This window comes from Puma concolor, chromosome B3 (assembly GCF_028749965.1).
Source record: "Puma concolor isolate L17-30 chromosome B3, mPumCon1.1.hap2, whole genome shotgun sequence".
NCBI classification, from domain to species: domain Eukaryota; kingdom Metazoa; phylum Chordata; class Mammalia; order Carnivora; family Felidae; genus Puma; species Puma concolor.
This window is the reverse complement of record NC_141672.1, coordinates 109,136,430-109,157,360: the sequence shown is the minus strand read 5'-3', so window position 1 is coordinate 109,157,360 and position 20,931 is coordinate 109,136,430. Positions and strand designations below refer to the sequence as shown.

Genomic DNA, 20,931 nt, shown 5'->3' with positions numbered 1-20,931 from the left:
CTGATATTCTTAATCCATTTATTAGAAACAACCTAAAAACAAATCCAGAAAATATAAACAAGTAGGATACGAGCACAGATTCCTCAAATGCTGATGATGAGGAGCAGTATGGATATTTACAAATCTGGATAACTGAAAAGACTATTGGAATTCTTTCCTTCAGCCCAGAGAGTAAGAACAAAGTTGTTCTGTTTTTAGGCACCCAATTGATAAACTGATAGTTCACCAGCAATACCGTTCCCATTTAGTTAAGCATTGTGTGTCTAATAAAGGGACTGGAAAGATCCATTCAAGATCCTATAAAATCAAAATTCAGATAGAACCAGGGATAGTGAATCTTACTGTATTTGGTTCCTCTGGTAGACTCACAGAATCATTTTTTAGATGTGAAAGAGACTATAGAAGTCATATATCTTGATAATTTCATTTAATAGGTAAGGAAGCAGGCCCAGTAAAGTTAAGTGATTTGCCATGGACCTACAGCCACACAGTGATAGAAAAGGACTAGAACCCAGGTTCCCTATTTCTCTGTTTTAGTCTTGGTTGTCTTACTGTGTTCACTGTGTTCAATGTGTCTTGCTTTTTCTATAGTCCTTCGTTTGTAATGAAAAAATCTATATATATTTGTCTTTTAAAGTGCCTCCAAATGAATTGCATTTTATTCTTATACCTTCCAACCATGTGTTTGAAATTGATAGGGCAGGTATTATTGCCATTTTCTAGGTTAGGAAACAGAAACGCAAAGTTTATATGACTAGCCCAGGATCACAGATCTTTTTAGACACAATGGAAAGACCAAAGCTAAAGCTTTGTGATTGTCAGCACTGTTCTCCTTCCTTTACACTGCCTTCCCTTAAGTTAAAGGGATTTACGTAAATAAGGAGGGTAAAAAGAATCCATTTATTTTACGTAAGGTTCCCTGAATAATCATATGTTTTACATTTGTGACTAGATAATTTGAGGTTTTCTTCCTTTTTAGGTAAGACAGAATATCAGAATATTTGTTTTTCTAAATATGTGATTGGTCTTAGATTTAGGGTTTTATTGGTTATTTTTTCAAGTAAGATCAAATGAAGCTCTAATAATTTCTTTGTCATTCTTTCAGAATTGCTTCAGATTGCTGGAATTAGTCCACATGGTAATGCTCTAGGAGCATCAATGCAGCAACAGGTAAATCAACAAATACCTCAGGAAAAACGAGGAGGTGAAGTATTGGATTCTTCCCATGATGACATAAAACTTGAAAAGAGTAATATTTTGCTGCTTGGACCAACTGGGTCAGGTAAATAACTTCCTGAAAAAATTACTCATAAAAAAAAAAAAAAAAGAATATAAATGATTCTGCAAGCTGTGTCTTATGATTGGGGGATTCTGGCTCTTGGGAAGAAATCTAAGGGCCAGTCCTTTGGATACATTATTAGTATCTGTGCATAGACTTCAGGCTGAATTTGAGGAATTGGCAATGCCCTTTAGCCCAATCCCTAACATCTTAATAGGAGTAATAAAAATAACATACCATTAAATCTGAACAATAGTAGAGAAAAGATGTATAAGTAATTTTTTATTATATACTATTTAGATTTAATACATTTTACATTTTTGTAGAGAAATTGTATATCAACATATTTTTCGTAAACTTTTAGTTGCTATTTCTATTTGTAGGTAAAACTCTGCTGGCACAAACTCTAGCTAAATGCCTTGATGTTCCTTTTGCTATCTGTGACTGTACAACTTTGACTCAAGCTGGATATGTAGGCGAAGACATTGAATCTGTGATTGCCAAACTGCTCCAAGATGCCAATTATAATGTAGAAAAAGCACAGCAAGGTATGTTTTCAGTATAGTTTGTCTATCCCCAGATGTAGACTATTGGGAAAGCATTAAGAGATCCTATAATTCTTGTTTTGAGTTGAGGAATAAAACTTTGTAATTGTATAAAGGTAGCTATGTTAAACATTTTCTAGCATACTAAGGGCCACAAAGTTTGCTTTTGCCTTATTGTCATAAGATGGCTACTAGGGTGAAAACAGGCCAGATTATTATTCCATTAGATCCTTAATGCTATCATTATTTTTCCTGTTCTGACTTCCCTCTAGACTCCTGATCCTGGGGTGGGTTAGGAGGACAAGGACAAGGGCAAGAGAGTGTAGGATGAATCTAGAAACAGATTAGCTTGTTGACCTACAGGATGTCCTAGATGCTGCATTTCTCCTTCCCCATCTATCATCTGTCCTTATTTACATGAAGAGCTTGACAAGTTCTTGTCCAAATTCCTTTAAGACAAGAGTATAGGTGGGAAAGAGTAAAAAGTTTTGCTAGTACCAGCACTGTATATACCTCCTGCTTCAAGACTATACTTTTATCTCAGCCTCGTAGAATAAAGAACCTGAAAACATTAGTGGGGTAGATAAATAATGTCAGAATTGTTATCATACCCTAGTGATGCTCTATGAAATAAATTATAAAACATTTACACAATGATGAATGGGAGATCAGGCAGTGTATTTTTATAAAATTAAGCTTTGTATATATTTGCTCTCTAGCTACTTAGTCTTTTAAAACTGAGGTTATCTTGTGTATATCATTTTCATATTATAAATAGAATCCTCCTTAAATTATAGGAATTGTCTTTCTGGATGAAGTAGATAAGATTGGCAGTGTGCCAGGCATTCATCAGTTACGGGATGTAGGTGGAGAAGGCGTTCAGCAAGTAAGCAGTTGAATATTTTGTTCAAGCCCACTAAAAGGAAGGGAATACATCAACCTCCCAAATATTGTACGTTTGGTTTCGCATTCAATTAGATTCTGTTTTGTTTATTTCTTCCACCCCAAACTCCACATACCATTTTAAAGTAGTTCAGAAAGCTGTTGGTGATTTTAAGTACCAAATTACCTTTCTTAGGAAATTAAAATTATTTTAAAGAATAGAAAAAAATGACATTTGATTTTTGTTGGTTTTATTCTTTAGAGGCCCAGTTAAACATTTCTAGATGACTCTTGAAAGTTCTGGTTCTATTTAGACATAAATGAAGTATGTACATGTATCTTACTCTTTTCACTTGACAATAGGATAAAATAGATAAAATAGTGTTTCATTTCATGGAGAGTCATAAGTGAAGTCTTAATGATCTATTTGCAACTTGACTTTTTATTGGTAACTAATTATGACATAAACTGTAGGGTAAGGAAAATTGCTTTCATTTTTATTTTGACCAAGACAAAAAGGTCACACTTATAAAGTGTGCTAGATAATTTTTTTATAAAAGCCTCCCAAAATATAGGTAGTCTCAAAGTTTAATACTAGGAGTAGAAAAGAATTTTAATTTCTATGAAAGACAAATCAACTATTTTCAAATTTTCAATGTTCCTACCATGGTTGCCTACCATCTTACAGAGTCATAATCCTGTATTTAGGTCAGAATTCTATCTTTACCATCAAAAGCAGCTTTCTAAGTTGACTATTTCCTGAGTGCATCAGGAGTCTGTAACTATTCCAAATAAATTTACGAATTGTTAGTGTGATAGTGGATTTGATTTTCATGTTAGTTGTAGCAATGTGGGAGTTTAATTATGCTCATTGACCATAACCACATTATTTTCCCCTTTGAATCTCATTATCTAAAGTACAATAAATAATACACTTACACAATGATGTTATAAATCATTTATTCTTTATTTAGGGGTTATTAAAACTACTAGAAGGCACGATAGTTAATGTTCCAGAAAAGAATTCCCGCAAGTTACGTGGAGAAACAGTACAAGTTGATACAACAAACATCCTGTTTGTTGCATCTGGTGCTTTCAATGGCTTAGACAGAATCATCAGCAGGAGGAAAAATGAAAAGGTAAGTTTTTCTGAAGGGTTATTAGGATGGAGCACTTCTTCATATCTGCAAGGTACATGCCTAGTAACTATTTGTTGATTGATTACAATAAAATGTCATGTCAACATAGTGTCAAGCAGCCCAAAACACACCAGTATTTTCCATGTTTTTGTGTTTTACATAATCGGTAACCACAAATGATTTCTTTTATATAACATAATATTCTACCTAAATGAATATATCATAGATCAACTGTGCTACATTGCTTGCTTTAAGTCTCCTTGGCTTTGTACCCACTAGTGTAAGTAGTAGTTTAGTAGCAGTAAAAAAATAATGCTGCTGATGGGATGGTTGCCTGTGGTGGTTCTTTGGATAGCCTAGATAAGAAAAAAACTCACGTACGATACTAACCGAACCATGTAATGCTGTTATTCCTCAGTATCAGGCCTTATTCAACATGGATAAGGTTAGATCTTAATTTTTCATGTTAATTTGTTTTTGCTTTTGAAATTCTGCTTAGACTGACAAATTGGAAGAAATCATTTCATTGTGTGTACATGAGAGAGAAAGAGGGAGGGAGATAACTTTATATTTAAAATTCTGGGGGTGCCTGTCTGGCTCAGTCACTAGAGCATGAGACTTTTGATCTTCGAGACGTGAGTTTATGCTCCATGTTGGGTGTAGAGTGTACTTTAAAAAAACAAAGAACATGTTCTGATACTTAATTATAATTAGCTATTCCAAAAAGAATTTGCAACTTGGAACATGTAGAAAAGAACAGTTAAAAGTAATGTCCAAAAAGAGATCAGAAACATGTAGAAGGAAGGTTTAGGTTGTAGGTCATTTGAACTTCTTAACAAAAAGTAGGGAGACATCCTGGGCTCTAGTTCTTATTATCTGAAAGAGAAAGTGTATGAGGTCTTCAGGAGAGACCGAGATTGAAAACGAGTTTGTCAGGGTGCCTGAGGGGCTCACTCAGTTGAGTTTCCAACTCTTGATCTCAGCTTAGGTGTTGAGCTCGGGGGTGTGGCGGGAAAAAAAAGAGTTTGTCACATAGATCTTTATGAAAAAGAGAGAGATGTAAGACAGTCATCAGTAGTGATTTTACAGAGGATTAAATACATCCATGTGGCTATTTTTATCAACTCTTACTGAAAGCCAGGGGTACAATATTAAATACTGCACCTATATTCCAACCATATCAGACTGCTTGCATTCCTAACTTTTATTCCTCTTGCCTTTGTTCATGCCTTCCCCTACCTCAATCAAGTTGGCAAATATATGTTCATCTTTTAAGACTCAGTCTGTTAAGATGATCTTGATAACAGATGATCAGTCTGTTATCAAGTCTGATAAACTGGTCAGGCAGTTTATCTGTGAAGGCTTTCTTGATCATCTTCTACCCTCCCTCCCTGCTATGTGCCTCTTTTCCTACTTCCACTGCTACAGTCCTGTACAGTCCTGTGATACTTTTAACGCCTTCATGTGTTCTCACTCTGAATAAGCCCCTTTAGGATAATGGCTGTCTTCAGGTTTGTATTTCCAGTGTTTTATAATGTTTTGTAAATTATATATATATATATAATTGTAAATTATATATATTATATAATATATATTTATATTATATAAATTATAAATATTAATATTTATATTCAATATATTAAATTTAATATAATTTAATTATTTAATATTTATGTAATAAGTTTAATATTAAATAAATGTAATATATATTAAAATATATATTTATATAAATTATAAATTATATATTATATATAATTTACAAAACATATAACATAAAATAAATGTGTGTATGTATTTTTATATATGTTTATATATATAATAAATACTTACATATATTATATATATAGTATTGAATGGAAGGTGGGTTGTTTTTTTTTTTCTGATACACTACTGTCCATGTGGAGAGTCAGAGGAGTGGATTTTTTTTTTTTTTAAGTTTATTTATTTTGAAAGAGCGAGTGACTGAGGGAGGCACAGAAAGAAGGAACAAGAGAGAATCCCAAGCAGGCTCCACACTGCCAGGGCAGAGCCCAGTGTAGGGCTCAAACTCACAAACAGTGAGATCACGACCTGAGGTGAAACCAAGAGTCAGTCGGACACTTAACTGACTGAGCCACTCAGGAGCCCCAAGGAATAGATTTTTAACTTAGGCTGATCATGTGCTTCTCTTATACTTCTGACAAAAGCTGTATGAAATACCAAAATGTCAAAACATTCTGACGGTTGCCTGGAGTATAGTTCTTTTATACTGACTGAAGCAAGATCCATACACCTTAGATACCCAGCTTTTTTTTTTTTAAACAATGGGTGTTTTTTGTTTTTGTTTTTAGATTTTATTTTTATAGGTAATCACTATAGTCAGTGTGGGGTTTGAACTCACAGTCTGAGATCAAGTCACATGCTCCACCAACTGAGCCAGCGAGGTACCCCGATACCCAGCTTTTTGCAGCAAAGTAGTATTCTTGTTTGATGTCATTCTTATATGTTTTTTGTAAAATCAGAGTTATTCTCATAGGTTGATGTATGCTGCAACCTCAGATCATGATTTTAATAGAATGCTTAGCAGTGACTTAAGACACTTGTGCATAATTTCCTCATAAGGCTGCTTGTTCCTTAGTCACTACTACTACTTGTTTACGCTATTACAAAATTAACTTTGGTTACAAAGTAATTACTGTCTCCATTTTTATAGTTCTTACACATTTTATTACTTTTTAATTAAAATTTTTTTACATTTATTAATTTTTGAGAGAGAGACACAGAGTGAGCAGGGGAGGGGCAGAGAGAGAGGGAGACACAGAATCTGAATCAGGCTCCAGGCTCTGAGCTGCCAGCAGAGAGCCCGACCTGAGGCTCAAACTCATGAACCGTGAGATCATGACCTGAGCTGAAGTCAGACGCTTAAGCCACCCAGGCATCCCTTAATCTTTTATTTTTTAGGGAGAGCATATAAGCAGCAGGGAGGGGGCGGGGCGGGGGGGAAGAGAGAGAGAGTGCAAGCAAACGGGAGGAACAGAGAGAGAGAGAGGGAGACAAAGAATCCAAAGCAGGCTCCAGGCTCTGAGCTGTCATCACAGAGCCTGACACGGGGCTCAAACTCATGAACTGCGAGATCATGACCTGAGCAGAAGTCGAACGCTTAATCAACTGAGCCACCAGGCGCCCCTAGAATTCATTCTTTGAGAGTTGGTTATTAAATGGTGGTTTAGTTCTCAATTCTGAAGACAGATAGGCCTGAGTTCAAATCTTGGATTTACCACTTACCGCAAGGAGAGCTTGGTCAAGGTACTTAAGCTCTCCAAGCTCATTTTCTTTACTTCTAAAATGTGAATGATAATAGAACTTTCTTCTATTACAAAGGTCATGTGAGAAATATATGCAGAGTACTTAGTACAATGCAATTTCATTCTCTTTATAATACCTGTCTTTTCGTGGCAGTATCTTGGATTTGGAACGCCATCTAATTTGGGAAAAGGCAGAAGGGCTGCAGCTGCTGCAGACCTTGCCAATCGAAGTGGAGAATCAAATACTCACCAAGACATTGAAGAAAAAGATCGATTATTACGTCATGTTGAAGCCAGAGATCTCATTGAATTTGGCATGATTCCCGAGTTTGTGGGACGGTTGCCTGTGGTAGTTCCTTTGCATAGCCTAGATGAGAAAACACTTGTACAAATACTAACTGAGCCACGTAATGCTGTTATTCCTCAGTACCAGGCCTTATTCAGCATGGATAAGGTTAGATTTTTATTTTTCATACTTAGTTAATTTGTGGGTTTTTGCTGTTGGAACTCTGCATAAATTAGCTCAACAAAAAGCAAAAGCAGTCCTCCTTATCCAGAATACCAGCCTATACCTGGTATTTCTATACCTCACTAAATGTGGATCTAAGTATCGGGAAAGGCAGCGTGTTACATTAAACATTTAGGAGTTGGCTTTATTTTTTTTTCTTAATTAAAATTGTTAATGAAGCTTAAAGCCTAAGTATACATATATAGAGAGAGAATTTATACCAGTAGCCTACCCCCTACCCCTCAAGCCATACACACAGGATTGTCCTTTCAGCCTTAAAATTCTAAATGCTTTTGTTAAAACATACTGTGTATATTTTTATATACTTTTGTCTAAAGTTCTATCACCTTCCACATCTACTTCTGTGTAACCACACATCCAATCCCACATCCCCACAATTCCGATCACATAGCTTATGTTTTGGGTTTTATGAACTTAGGGTCTTTAAATATCAGTTTCTTTCTCTTCATTCCACTGCCATTACCTCATGTCAAGCTCCTTTATCATTCTTTACATTGACCTATGCATTTGGCTCCTAATTGGCCTCCCTGTCTCAAGTCTATTTCTGACCGCCACCACCAAAATATCATTATCTTCCTTTTTTTACTTCCAGAATGCATCATTTTTATATTATTGAATATAGTGCCCAGCAAATAGATATTCTTAATAAATATCTAGTGAATGAATAAATATAACGCTAGTTATTTTAGTCCTCTCCTTAAATCCTTCAGTGGTCCCCTTGCCTCATTTTAACGCTCCCACACTGGTGCTCCCTTAGCACCATGTGCATATGCTGTGCTATAAATGCTAGTTTGCTTATTTGTCACCACCCAGTAGAACTTAAGTTCCTTGATGGCAAAAATGGTAATTCATCATTTAGTCTCTAATATGTAGACACATAGGTGTCCAATAAATGTTGAATAAAGTCCTAGAAAGTCCATGTTAATCTAGAAAACATCTTCAAAGACTAATGACAAATTTGTGATTCAGAATACTATTGCCTTCTCATAGGTTAATTGAGAGAAACAAGTGCTTGAAGGTGAGGTTCTAAGGCACTATGAGAGAGAATTGCCTTGCTTAAATATTGCATTTTCTGGAAGTAGAAATTAGTAACCAAAATTTGTTTAATACCAAAATTTTGTGAAGTCTGATGTTCCAAAAGGATTTTGATTTATGTTTTTTGGGTATGTTAATAAATTTAGTATCAGTAATTTGAACTCTGTTTTGAAATTTGTGGTAATTTAGACAGACTTGTCTAAAGTTTTGCCTTTGTGTTCTGTAGGATGAGAGGGTGGTTAGTAACACTTTATAAAATGAATGATGAGTAGAGTATTTTCAAAGAAGAAAGTGATAGTCAAAAAATGCTTTAGTCTGAAAAGGGATAGGGTCAGTCTTTATCTGTAAAGTTAGGGCACTAGTCCCTTTTTGTTCTACAAAGACTAGGAATGATGGTAGGTAGTAATAGTTAATAGATCAAATGCTCTATAGCTATCTTAGGAAAATATCATCAAATATTATCTAAGTTCTGATTTCTTTTTATGTATTTGTAGTGTGAACTGAATGTTACTGAGGATGCTTTGAAAGCTATTGCCAGATTGGCACTAGAACGAAAAACAGGTGCACGAGGCCTTCGGTCCATAATGGTAAGTTGGCATTATTATACAAAACGAGATTATTTCTTGGTCTGGGTTTTGCAAATATTAAGCCTCCATGTTACTTCTTTGGAAGCATATCCAGAGAATTGGCCTGATGTTGTTTCTTATGGGTTTTTTTTTTTTTTTTTTTGTCTCAGTAGATTATATTTTTTGTTATTATAAAAAAGGAACTGTAAAGCATTTGCAATAAAGGATGCACACATAGTACCATTAATGAAATAGAGAAAATCTAGGAAGGACAATTTAGAAAATTTTACTCCGGCCTTTTGACTAAATTCCCCAGAGTACCTTCTCAGACCCACTGAAATTCTCATTCTTTTCTGTTTATTTATTTGAAATTAAATTGCAGATATCATGATATTTTACCCCTAAATTCTGTCATATGATAGCAACTCACTATTTTTTATTTTGTTACAACTTCTAGTGACCCAGCCTATTTTCTGCCATCATCCACTTTATTATTTTAAGAATTTCACTGCTAATTATTACTTCTCTCATCTCAGTAGGACTTTTTTATTGGAGCTACACATGTATCACAGACAGTCTGAGATTATATTCTCTAATGAAGGCCTGGACTTCAGGTGTTACTGATTAAGGACAGATTTATAAACATGCAAACTAGAAGAGTAGGTGATATAGTTAACATTTTTAAAGAAATTTTATGGGGACACCTGGGTGGCTTAGTCGGTTAAGCATCCAACTTTGGCTCAGGTAATCATCTCATGGTTTGTGGGTTCGAGCCCTGCATCGGGCTGTGCGCGGACAGTGCGTTTGCCTACTTGGGATTCCCTGTCTGCCCCTGCCCTGCTCTCTCTCTCCGTCTCTGTCTCTCTCTCTCGATCTCAAAAAAAGAAAGAAACCTTATATACTTTTTTAAAGATCTACTGTATTTTCCTTAAATCTACTGCAACCCTTAAAACAAGTGGTTATTTGAAGTCATAGTTCAAAATTGAAGAGTTTGATAGAGATGGTTTAGGATTAAATCATTTTCATAGTAAGGATTACCAGTTGACTTCTTTGGTAACGCCAGGAATGCTGAGGAACATCTGAATCCAGAAGTGTAGTCTTTTTATATGTGCATGGTGACCTAAATAGGCAGAACTACAGATAAATAGCTTTCCCTTATAAAATGAATTCTCTCTGAATTTAGTCAGCAGCTGCTTTAATATGAAGAATGTGAAAGCTTTTACAGTGATATTTTTTCAACATTCAGTTCCTGGTGCATAATAGGGATTCAGTAATATTTGTTGAGTTAATGAATTTGATTGGTGGTCTATGGAATATAAGTATTTTCTGTGTAACCTCAGTTTTCCATGTAATTTATCACTTTTTATCTCTTTAGGAAAAGCTGTTACTAGAACCAATGTTTGAAGTTCCTAATTCTGATATCGTATGTGTGGAGGTTGATAAAGAAGTAGTAGAAGGGAAAAAGGAACCAGGATATATCCGGTAAAGTGTATTGTCAAGCTAGACCAAATCTAAAAGTTAAAATCAGCTCTTTATTGCTATGGTTTATTGGTCTGTCACAAAAATTGCATACTTATATTCATAAGGGAAGTAATAATCTCAAATTTTCTATAGAAAAAATGTTCTAATTTTGGTTTATAGAATAATAGTATTTTGTGAGTCTGAAATTTGATCTTTAAAATTAGCCTGTACTTTATGGGGCGTCTGGGTGGCTCAGTCAGTTGAGCGTCCGACTTCAGCTAAGGTCATGATCTCGCGGTCTGTGAGTTCAAGCCCCGTGTCAGGCTCTGTGCTGACAGCTCAGAGCCTAGAACCTGCTTCGGATTCTGTGTCTCCCTCTCTCTCTGCCCCTCCCCCACTCATGCTCTGTCTCTCTCTATCTCAGAAATAAATAAACATTAAAAAAATTTTTTTTAATTAGCCTGCACTTTTTTCCTGTAAGTAACAAGTATAAGAGACATAAAAGTCATCCAAATGAAGAGATTTAAATGAACTTTGCTGCTAATTCTGCCATTTATGAGTGACTTGTTTCATGTCTTTGACAAATTTTTCTGTTGTATCACATCAGTTGACAGATTTGACACATTTTTCGCTGCTTCATTTATTTATCCCAGGGGTCAGCAGAGTTTCTTATAGAGGGCTAGATGAATACCACAGGGATGTACAAGTCTGTATTGCAGCTACTCACCACTGCCTTCATAGCATAATCATAAATGAATGAGCATGTCTGTGTTCCATTAAACCTTTATTTACAAAAACAGATGATGAGCTTTATTTGGCCTGCAGGCTGTACTTTACTGACCTGACCTATTCAATAAATATTTCTTGTACAGTGCTTGACAGTAATGTTACATACCAAAAATTAGATCTCTGTTTTAACTAAGTCACAAGGTATGTTATGTTTTATGTTTGGGTATCTTCTAAGATAATTTAGGAGGAAATTGTTAGTTATTCAGAGACATAGTCTTTTATTGGTTGATAACAATATAGAAAGAAGTTGTGGTGGTCTGATCATAATTTTAAATTGAGGCAAATCAGATTTGGTCAGAAGCTGTAGCTTTCTTTCCTATAGATATATGCTAAATGTCAAGCATTTGAGTTGAAATAATAGATTCTACTTTTTTTCTGGAGAAATGGATTTTTTAAGACTTCACAGTTGAAGCCTTGTCAACTTATTTCAGGAATAAATTTGTTAGGGAAAATATTGGGAAATTACTTGCAACTCTTGGCTATGTGATCTAAATGTTTCCCAAATTTCACCACTAAGCAATCTGAATATTAAAAGTGCTCTTAATATCTTACTTTTTTTGTGTGTTGTTTTTAGCTAGGTGGGTTAATACATTATTTTGAGTCTAGAAATCATGTTTATTTAAATCCTAATTTAAATTTAATTTTATTAAATTTTAATTTAAATAAATTTGTTTTAAACAATTTATTTAAAAATTTTTTAAAAACCTAATTTTTATTTTTAAAAAACCTGATGACTTTTTATTATAGGGCTCCAACAAAAGAATCCTCTGAAGAAGAATATGACTCTGGAGTTGAAGAAGAAGGATGGCCTCGCCAAGCAGATGCAGCAAACAGCTAAACTGTCAGACTTCCGTCCTGTATATAAAACTTTTCCTTCTTTTGTTTAGGATCGTAAATGTCTCTACAGTCTGACATTAAAAGCATTGGATCTATCTTGGATATCATACATGGTCAGAAGCCTTTAGGATAAAAATGAGATCATGTACATTATGTAACATCACATTGATTTAATACAAAGGACATCGTGTGGACTTTAATGATACAACGTTCAGAGATAAAATGTACATTATTTTGGTTCAGTTTTTTAAAAATATGCTTTAACAAAATTCTTAGGAGTCCCTTTAAGCAATGCAGGTGTTGCAGTAACTGTGGATTTTACAATGTTACTCTACAAATGGGAAAATAAATTCTTTAAAATTGAAGATCAAGATACCATTTTTTAGTTTATCCTTTTTCTACCCATATTTGTTTCCTGAAAATATTGGAATTTTATTCATCTTGAAAATTGGAACAGGTAGTTTCCAAGTAGTTAAAAATTTCATGGAAAAAGTACCCTAAAGAACTATATTTTGCTGATTTGTTTTGCTATGTTCTTGGTCTTATCTGCTAATGCATGATACCAACTTTCCAATTGGTACTATAAAAAGGGCCGTTATTCCCTTGCTGACTTGTCTGATTTATTTACCATCTTTGATCCATTTTAGTACTATGAGTGTGCAGATAGAATTGAAGTCTGCCTTAAATCTTCAGGAAAAGACCATCTAATTCTAAAAGTAGCATGCAGCATCAGTCATAGTAACAACCATGTGTTAAACTAAATAAAATACCCTAATATTGTGCACTTACCAAATTACTCAGCTAGTTTTGTTTTGTTTTGTTCTTTGATCCTAGGTATCTAATCCCTTGTCTTCATAGAACATTAAAGAAAATCTGTGCTTTGCTGTCAGCAGAAATGAATGTGTTCACATTAAAATACAAGTTCTTAACCTTCTTTATATAACAAAACTAAACAGTGGGGAAAATTTGGAGAGGGACTTAACAATGGAAGTTACTTCATTTGATTCTATAAATATTAAAATATTTGGGTACCTTTTAAGGTTGATGATACAAATTTCTATGCTATTCATTCAGTTCAACCTCATTTGAAAGTATTTAAATCAGAGTACATTTAAATATTTGTCTTCATTATTTGGTTTATAGACACTTGAGTTTTCCTCTTACCCCCTTTTTCTTAGGAAAAGAACCTCAAGCAGATTCTAAATCCTGTTGATGAAAAGTTGGGCTTTCTATGATGTAATAAGAGATGTGAGATATCTATTTATGGCTGGGTAGGACCAGAAATGCACTTTTGCAGAATGTTTAAACCTGTTTGCTATAATATGGAACAGAAACAGGTATCCTTCTTAGTCTCTCTAGCAATGGTTAAAGTTTTTCTCAGGAAGTCTTTCATATTATAACTGTTCACTATCTTTTTCTTATAGCATCATCATTTTCCTTTTTGTAGAGTGAAAATTGGAGTAGCTACTAAATATATTAAGGGTAATCCTCCAGAAATGGACTGGGAGACATTTTAGTCACAACAACTTACATTTGGTTTTGGAAGTTGTTAACAAAGCATAATCGATGTTTTTAAATCAAACAAACTGAGTATAACTACGATTTGTACTTGAAACTTATGTTTTGGCATTTGAATAAAACAGAAGTACTAAATGAAAGCGAGTGTGGTGGTGGTATGTCCATATGTAGTGCCATTTTTTATTATTTTTTAAATGTTTATATATTTTGAGAGAGAGTAAGTGAGCACAAGCAGGGGAGGAGCAGAGAGAGAGGCAGAGAGAGAATCCCAAGGGGCTCTGCACTATCAGCGCAGAGCCCAATATGGGGCTCTAACTCACTGTCCATGAGGTCATGACCTGATCCAGCTTAACCGACTGAGTTACCCAGGTGCCCTGTAGTGCCATTTTTAAAAGGACACAGATAAGAGCTGCATTATTCTAGTGATTGGTTAATCATTGGCACCTTCATATCCCTCTAATAAATTCCACAAAGTTGTAGATTTCACAAAGTCTGTTATTAAAGTTTATGTTAAGCATTTATTGAAAATCCTCCCTTGAATGTCCTGCCTAGGCCCCGCATTAGACTAGACCAAGTTTTTCAAGAAGATTACTAGTCTACTAGGGGATGCAAACAAAAACATCAGGGCATCATAATAGAAATGAGGTAGGTCTGGGTGTGGTGACACAAAAGGTGGTGATGGCCCAGACGGATCTGGACCATCAAGTAGGAATTTGCTAGAAAGAAATAATGAAAATTAAATCAAAATCTCAATAAATGTGAAACAACTAGGGAGCTTTAGGAGTTGAGAAATCCCAAGCTTATTTTTCACATGTCTTTTCAAGTATACCGTTAAGTTCCACTAAGGTGAAGACTGCATATTTTGTTAACTATAATCAGCACCAACCATAATGTCCCATATATTTGGTGCTCCATACACTTTAAAACAATAGAATATCTTGTATGCCAGGGGCACCTGGCTGGCTCAGTCGGTTGAGCATCTGACTTCGGTTCAGGTCATGATCTTGCGGTTCGTGAGTTCGAGCCCCGCGTCAGGTTCTGTGCTGACATCTCAGAGCCTGGAGACTGCTTCCAATTCTGTGTCTCCAAATTTTTTTTAGAAGAATATCTTGTATGCCAGGTTAAGTTGTAATTTTATACAGAAAGTAGTAGGCATTATTAAAAGAGTATTAACCAGGAGAATTAGGCATTGTTAGATGTGTGTTTTATAGATTGTTGGGAAGGGAAGGCTCTGAGGAAAATGGAGGGAAACAGGACCAGAGGCCTAGTTGTGGACATTCCTCCAGCACTTGCCCCTCTATTTCCAACCTCATCACTTTCCTCCTGTTTTTCAGATCAGCTCTCATCATAATAAACAGAACTCCTATGAATTCACATCCTCTCCACAATGAAAATTGGTCTTGCTGTTTCTAGTTCCCTTTCAGGCTTTGGTTCTGGGCAAGATGACCAGCTTTTGGAAGGTTTTGCACAGAGAAATGACATAACCTGACTTAAGTTTTAAAAGACCACTCAGGTTGCAGTATAAGTGAACAGACTATAGAGGAACAAGGATGAAATCAGACACACTCAGGCCTATTTAAAGAAGATAATGGGGCGCCTGGGTGGCTCAGTTGGTTGGGTATCTGACTTTGGCTCAGGTCATGATCTCAACGTTCCGTGAGTTCGAGCCCCACGTCGGGCTCTGTGCTGACAGCTTGGAGCCTGCTTCAGATTCTGTGTCTCCCTCTCTCTCTGCCCCTACTCTGCTCATGTTCTGTCTCTCTCTTTCTTAAAAATAAATAAACATAAAAATATTAAAAATATGTATATATATAATGGGTTGGACTAAGGTGATAGCAGTGGAAATGGAAGAACAGATTGGGTAGGTGTTTGCAAATCTGATAAAAAGTGGTAATCCTATGTTCTTCAAAGGGAGAACTCAGTATTATAAAGATGTCTATTAACCCTATAGTTATAAATTTAATATTGCAATAAAATGCCAAAAATTTTTTAAATTTCTAAAATTTATGGAAAAGTAAACAAGAATGATAAGCAAAATGATAGTGTGCACTCATATAGTGCTTACTCTGTGTTACTCTGCATGCATTTAATGCAACAACTCTATGAAGTAGATGCTATTATCAACCCTTCTTATAAACTGAAGTCCTGACTGGGTAAGTAGCTTTTCCAAGGTGACATAACTAGTAAATAACAGGATTTAACCCCAGGTAGAATGGTTCCAGAACCTCTCCATTTAACCACACTGAAAGAAGAATGAAGAGGGGCTGCCTCTTCTATTAAAAATTATATATATATATATATAGAGAGAGAGAGAGAGGAAATACAAATGTATATTACACACACACATATATATACCTTATGCTATACATATGTTATAAAGTTTTAAAAGCTTAAGTGTGTAACAGTGCATGAATGAACGGACCAATGGAAAAGAAAAACCAGAAATATATATGCGAATTTAGAATTCGAAAAGAATGAAGCCAAATGCATACGGGAATTTAGTACTGGAAAAGGTGATACTTCAAATTAACGAGAAAAAGAATATTTAGTAAATGATATTGACAACTGAGTATCTAGAAAATATAAGTTATAACTTACCTAATAAAGTTTTAGATAAAAATAGGAGCCTTTAGGGGCGCCTAGGTGGCTCAGTTGGTTAAGCATCCGACTCTTGATCTCAACTCAGGTCTTGATCTTGGGGTCATGAGTTCAAGCCTCACATTGGGCTCTGCACTAGGTGTGAAGTCCACTTAAAAAAAATTGAAGCGTTTAAGTATTTTGTACAGTATTACAAAAAATGATACAAGTAAAATATAGAACATTATTAAAAAATCTCAGAAATATAAGAAGTCTCTTAGAAGGTGGGGTCAGGCATTGATCTGTTCTCATGGTATAGATCTGGACTCTTACCCAACAGGTCATCTATTATTGCTTTGAATAGTGAAGATTTAATCATGTGATGCTGGAGCAATTGGACATCCAAAGGGGTGGAGGTGGAGAACCTCAACCTAAGTTTCACACCTTATACAAAAATTAACTCGGGGTGCCTGGGTGGCTCAGTCAGTTAAGCATCTGACTCCTGATTTCGGCTCCGGTCATGATCCCAAGGTTGTGGGATCGAGCCTTACATCCGTACTCAGTGTGGAACCTGCTTAAGATTCTCTCTCTCTCTCCCTCTGCTCCTCTCCTCAATATATATATATTAGAAATATTTTTTAATTAACTCAAAATGGATCACAGACTTACATACTTACATGTAAACCTATAAAACTTTTAGAAAAAGCACACGAGAAAAATTTCAGGATGTAGAGCTAAGAATTCTTTATCTGACTCCAAAAGAATGATCCATAAAAGAAAAAAACTGGTAAGTTGGACTTCATTAAAATTAAGGACTTAAGTTCTATTTTTTAAAAAAGCAAATCCTGTTAAGGGGATTAAAAGACAAGCTGTAAACTGGGAGAAAATATTTGTAAGCCACATATCAAAGGACTTGTATCTAGAACACATACATAAAGAACTCTTAAATATCAACAGTAAGAAAAACAATCCAATTAGAAAATGGGCAAAAGATATGATCAGACATTTCAATGAAAAGGATATACAGATGGCAAATAAGCATATGAAAAGATGTCCAACACTAGCCATTAAGGAAGTACAAAAATAAAGTAAAAACTAGTAACACAAATGCTAGTGAGAATGCAAAGAAACTGGATCACCCCATATTGCTGGTGGACTGTAAAATGGCGCAGCCATTCTGGAAATAATTTGTCAATTTCTTTAAAAACTAAACATGCAACTGGGGCACCTGGATGGCTCAGTCAGCTAAGTGTCTGAGTCTTGATTTCAGCTCAGGTCATCATCTCACTGTTCATGAGATCAAGCTCTGAGTTGAGCTCTGTGCCTACTGCGCAGAGCCTGCTTAGGCTTCTCTCTCTCCTCTCTCTGTCCCTCCCCTGGCGCGCTCTCTCTCTCTCTCTCTCTCTCTCTCTCTCTCTCTCTCTCTCTCTCTCTCTCACACACACACACACACACACACACACACACACACACTCTGTCTCCCAAAATAAATAAACTTTTAAAACAATAATAATAAACTAAACATGCAATTGCCGTATGACCCCGCAGTTGCACTCCTGGGCACTTATCCCAAAGATTTTCATTTAACATAAAAACCTGTATACAGGGGTGCCTGGGTGGCTCAGTTGGTTGAGCGGCCGCCTTCGGCTCAGGTCATGATCTCGTGGTCCGTGGGTTCAAGCCCCGCGTCGGGCTCTGTGCTGACAGCTCAGAGCCTGGAGCCTGTTTCATATTCTGTGTCTCCCTCTCTCTGACCCTCCCCCGTTCATGCTCTGTCTCTCTCTGTCTCAAAAATAAATAAACGTTAAAAAAAAAAAATTAAAAAAAAAACACCTGTATACAAATGTTTATAGCAGCTTTATTCATGATAACTCCAAAGTAGAAACAACCCAGATATCCGTCAATAGGTGAATGATTTTAAAAGTGGTTTCATTTTAGCACCTGGCCGACTCAGTTGGAGGAGCTTGTGACGCTTGATCTTGGGCACATGAGTTAGAACCCCACATTAGGCATAGAGATTACTTAAATACATAAAAACTAAAAAAAAAAGTGATTTCATTTTATTCATACCTTTTTTGTACACTTTTGTTAAAAAGGAACACTATTGATACAACACCCTGAATAAATCTCCAGAAAATTATGCTGAGTGAAAGCAGAGAATTCCAAAAGGTTGTGTAATGCATGATTCCATTTACATGACATTCTTGAAAGGACAAAGTTATATGAAGAACAGGTTAGTGGTTGCCAGGGGGTGTGGTTATAAAAGGGGAAATGAAGGATCCTGGAAGCTATGGAAAGGAAATGTTCTGTATCTTGACTATATCAATGTCAATATCTGGGTTGTAATATTGTACTACAGTTTTGGAAGGTATTACCATTGGTAGGAACTGGGATGAAGAGTACACATGATCTCCCTCTATTATTTCTTACAACTGCACACGAATCTACAATTATCTCAAAATAGTTTAATTTTAAATATCTAATTGATGGGGTTTTGGGGTCATGGTGGGATTCTGAGCCAACAGCCAAGAAGGAATTCTTGAAGACATCTTTGGTGCAAAAAGGTGTTTTTACTAAACACGGGACAGAACCTGTGGACAGAAAGAGCTGCACTGGGATTGTGACAGGTAACTGATTATATACCCTCATGTTGGGAGTGTGGTTAGGGACAGCGTAAGTCTCTAAGAAATTTTGGAGGCAAGGATTCCAGGACCTTGAGGGGCTAGCTGTTGTTAGGAAAATGGCATTTATTACCGTTTAGTAAAAACGGTATTTATCTCTCTGTTATGAGACCCTTCAGATGTATATCAGGGGACCACAAGCTTGGAATATGATTCCCAGCATATACCTTGGGGGAGTTGAGATAAAGGAAGTTTCCAAAGGTAAGGGAATTTTTCATTTGCCTTAGTTTCCCACATCACCATGGCAAGCACTTAAACCCCTTTCCACCTTGGGCAGGGCAAGTAGGTGGTGGTGGTGCTAGTTTGTATTTTGCCCTCAGCTGTGTTATGTTCCCTCATCATTAATCATGTGGCATGGTCTTTCCTTCCCCTCCAGTGGTTTTCCATTGTTAAGATATGAGATCCTAGAATGCTAAAATCTGTCCTCCTCCCAGGACTGCCAGCTCCCTTCAGGCCTTCTGTGTTCCATCTGAGAAGGAGAACAAAGGAAAAAGGAAATGTAGATAAAATTAAATTTCCTTACAACTTGCAGCCCTTTGACATACTTGAGACACGAAGATTATGACATTCCTCCAGGAACTCTCAACTGTCTTAATACTTTACTAGAGGCAAAAAGCAACCTTAGCTTAACAATAACCAGACCTGCAGGACACTGCAAGTCCTCGTTAACATATGAAAGTCCTTTTGGAGGGGCACCTGGCTGGTTCAGTTGGTTGAGCCTCCGACGTCAGCTCAGGCCACGATCTTGCATTGGGCTCACTGCTGTCACTCCTGAAGGACTGTCTCTATCCCACCCTCCAACTTAAAAGTATATAACCAATTGCTCTTCACAATTCCAGTATAGATCTTTCAGCCCACGGTCCTGTCCCATGCTTTAATGAAACCACCTTTTTTGCACTGAAAACATCTCAAGAATTCAAGATCGAACTCAAGATCGTTCGCTCTGGGACGCCAACATCACATCACATCCATAACTGGCATTCTTTCAGCTCCCTGGCTTGACCTTCTGGGGAGTTTTTGCAAATGCTGTTCCTGATGGGGTTTTGGAGTCATGGTGGGGTCTGAAGCCCACAGCCAAGAAAGAATTCTTGAGATGTCTTTGATACAAAAAGGTGATTTTTTTAAAGCACGGGGACAGGACCCATGCGCAGAAAGAGCTGCCTGGACCGTGAGGCAAGAGTGGTTATATACTTGGGAGTTGGTGGAGGTAAAGTCAATGGGAAGTTTCCAAAGTCATATGCTAAAGGCTCACAGGATTCTGGAGGCTTAACTATTGTCAAGCTAAGGTTGTTTTCCTCTCTAACAAAAAACATTAATCAGACAGTTGGGAGTTCCTGGAGAAATGTTACACTCTGCCTGCCTCAAGTATTTGTCAATGGGATGCAGGTTATAAAGGAAATTTAATTTTATCTACCATTTCCTTCTGCCTTTATTTCCCAAGTCACGATAAAGGCTCAAATCCTAGGACAACCTCCCTAACTTCTTTGACTAAGTCAAACCTCTTTTAAGTTCTTCTTACCCAGTGTTTTCCTCTTTGGTTGTACTTCCGTTTACTGCTGCACCTTTGCATTTGTTTGCACGATTACTTGATTAACGTGTTTTTGTTACTAGGCAGGTAGTTCTACGAGGAGAAGACCTATAGCTGTTAAATTGTTCGCAAAACAGCTAGCTCGGCAAGACCAACGCTTACTCATATTTAGGAATTGACGAACTGAAGGAATGCCAACCTACTGGCGAGGCTCTCTGGGCCGGAAGCGTTCTATAGGCGTCGCGCGCGTAGTACGTCACTTCCCCCCACCCCCTCTACAG

The 20,931-nt window shown here is 36.3% G+C and overlaps 1 protein-coding gene across 3 annotated transcripts in view; it reads left to right on the top strand.

Annotated features, from left to right (window-relative positions):
* Window positions 1-14,004, top strand: part of CLPX (caseinolytic mitochondrial matrix peptidase chaperone subunit X) — a 40,611-nt gene extending 26,607 nt beyond the window's left edge. For all 3 annotated transcript variants that reach the window (XM_025919499.2, XM_086710964.1, XM_086710963.1), the window contains 8 exons: window positions 1,106-1,282; window positions 1,663-1,827; window positions 2,622-2,710; window positions 3,681-3,845; window positions 7,284-7,583; window positions 9,188-9,280; window positions 10,635-10,741; window positions 12,257-14,004. In XM_025919499.2, the coding sequence (XP_025775284.1) occupies window positions 1,106-1,282; window positions 1,663-1,827; window positions 2,622-2,710; window positions 3,681-3,845; window positions 7,284-7,583; window positions 9,188-9,280; window positions 10,635-10,741; window positions 12,257-12,347 (1,187 nt within the window). In that variant the 3' untranslated portion in view covers window positions 12,348-14,004. The remainder of the gene's footprint in view (window positions 1-1,105; window positions 1,283-1,662; window positions 1,828-2,621; window positions 2,711-3,680; window positions 3,846-7,283; window positions 7,584-9,187; window positions 9,281-10,634; window positions 10,742-12,256) is intronic.
* The last annotated feature ends 6,927 nt before the right edge of the window (window positions 14,005-20,931 follow it).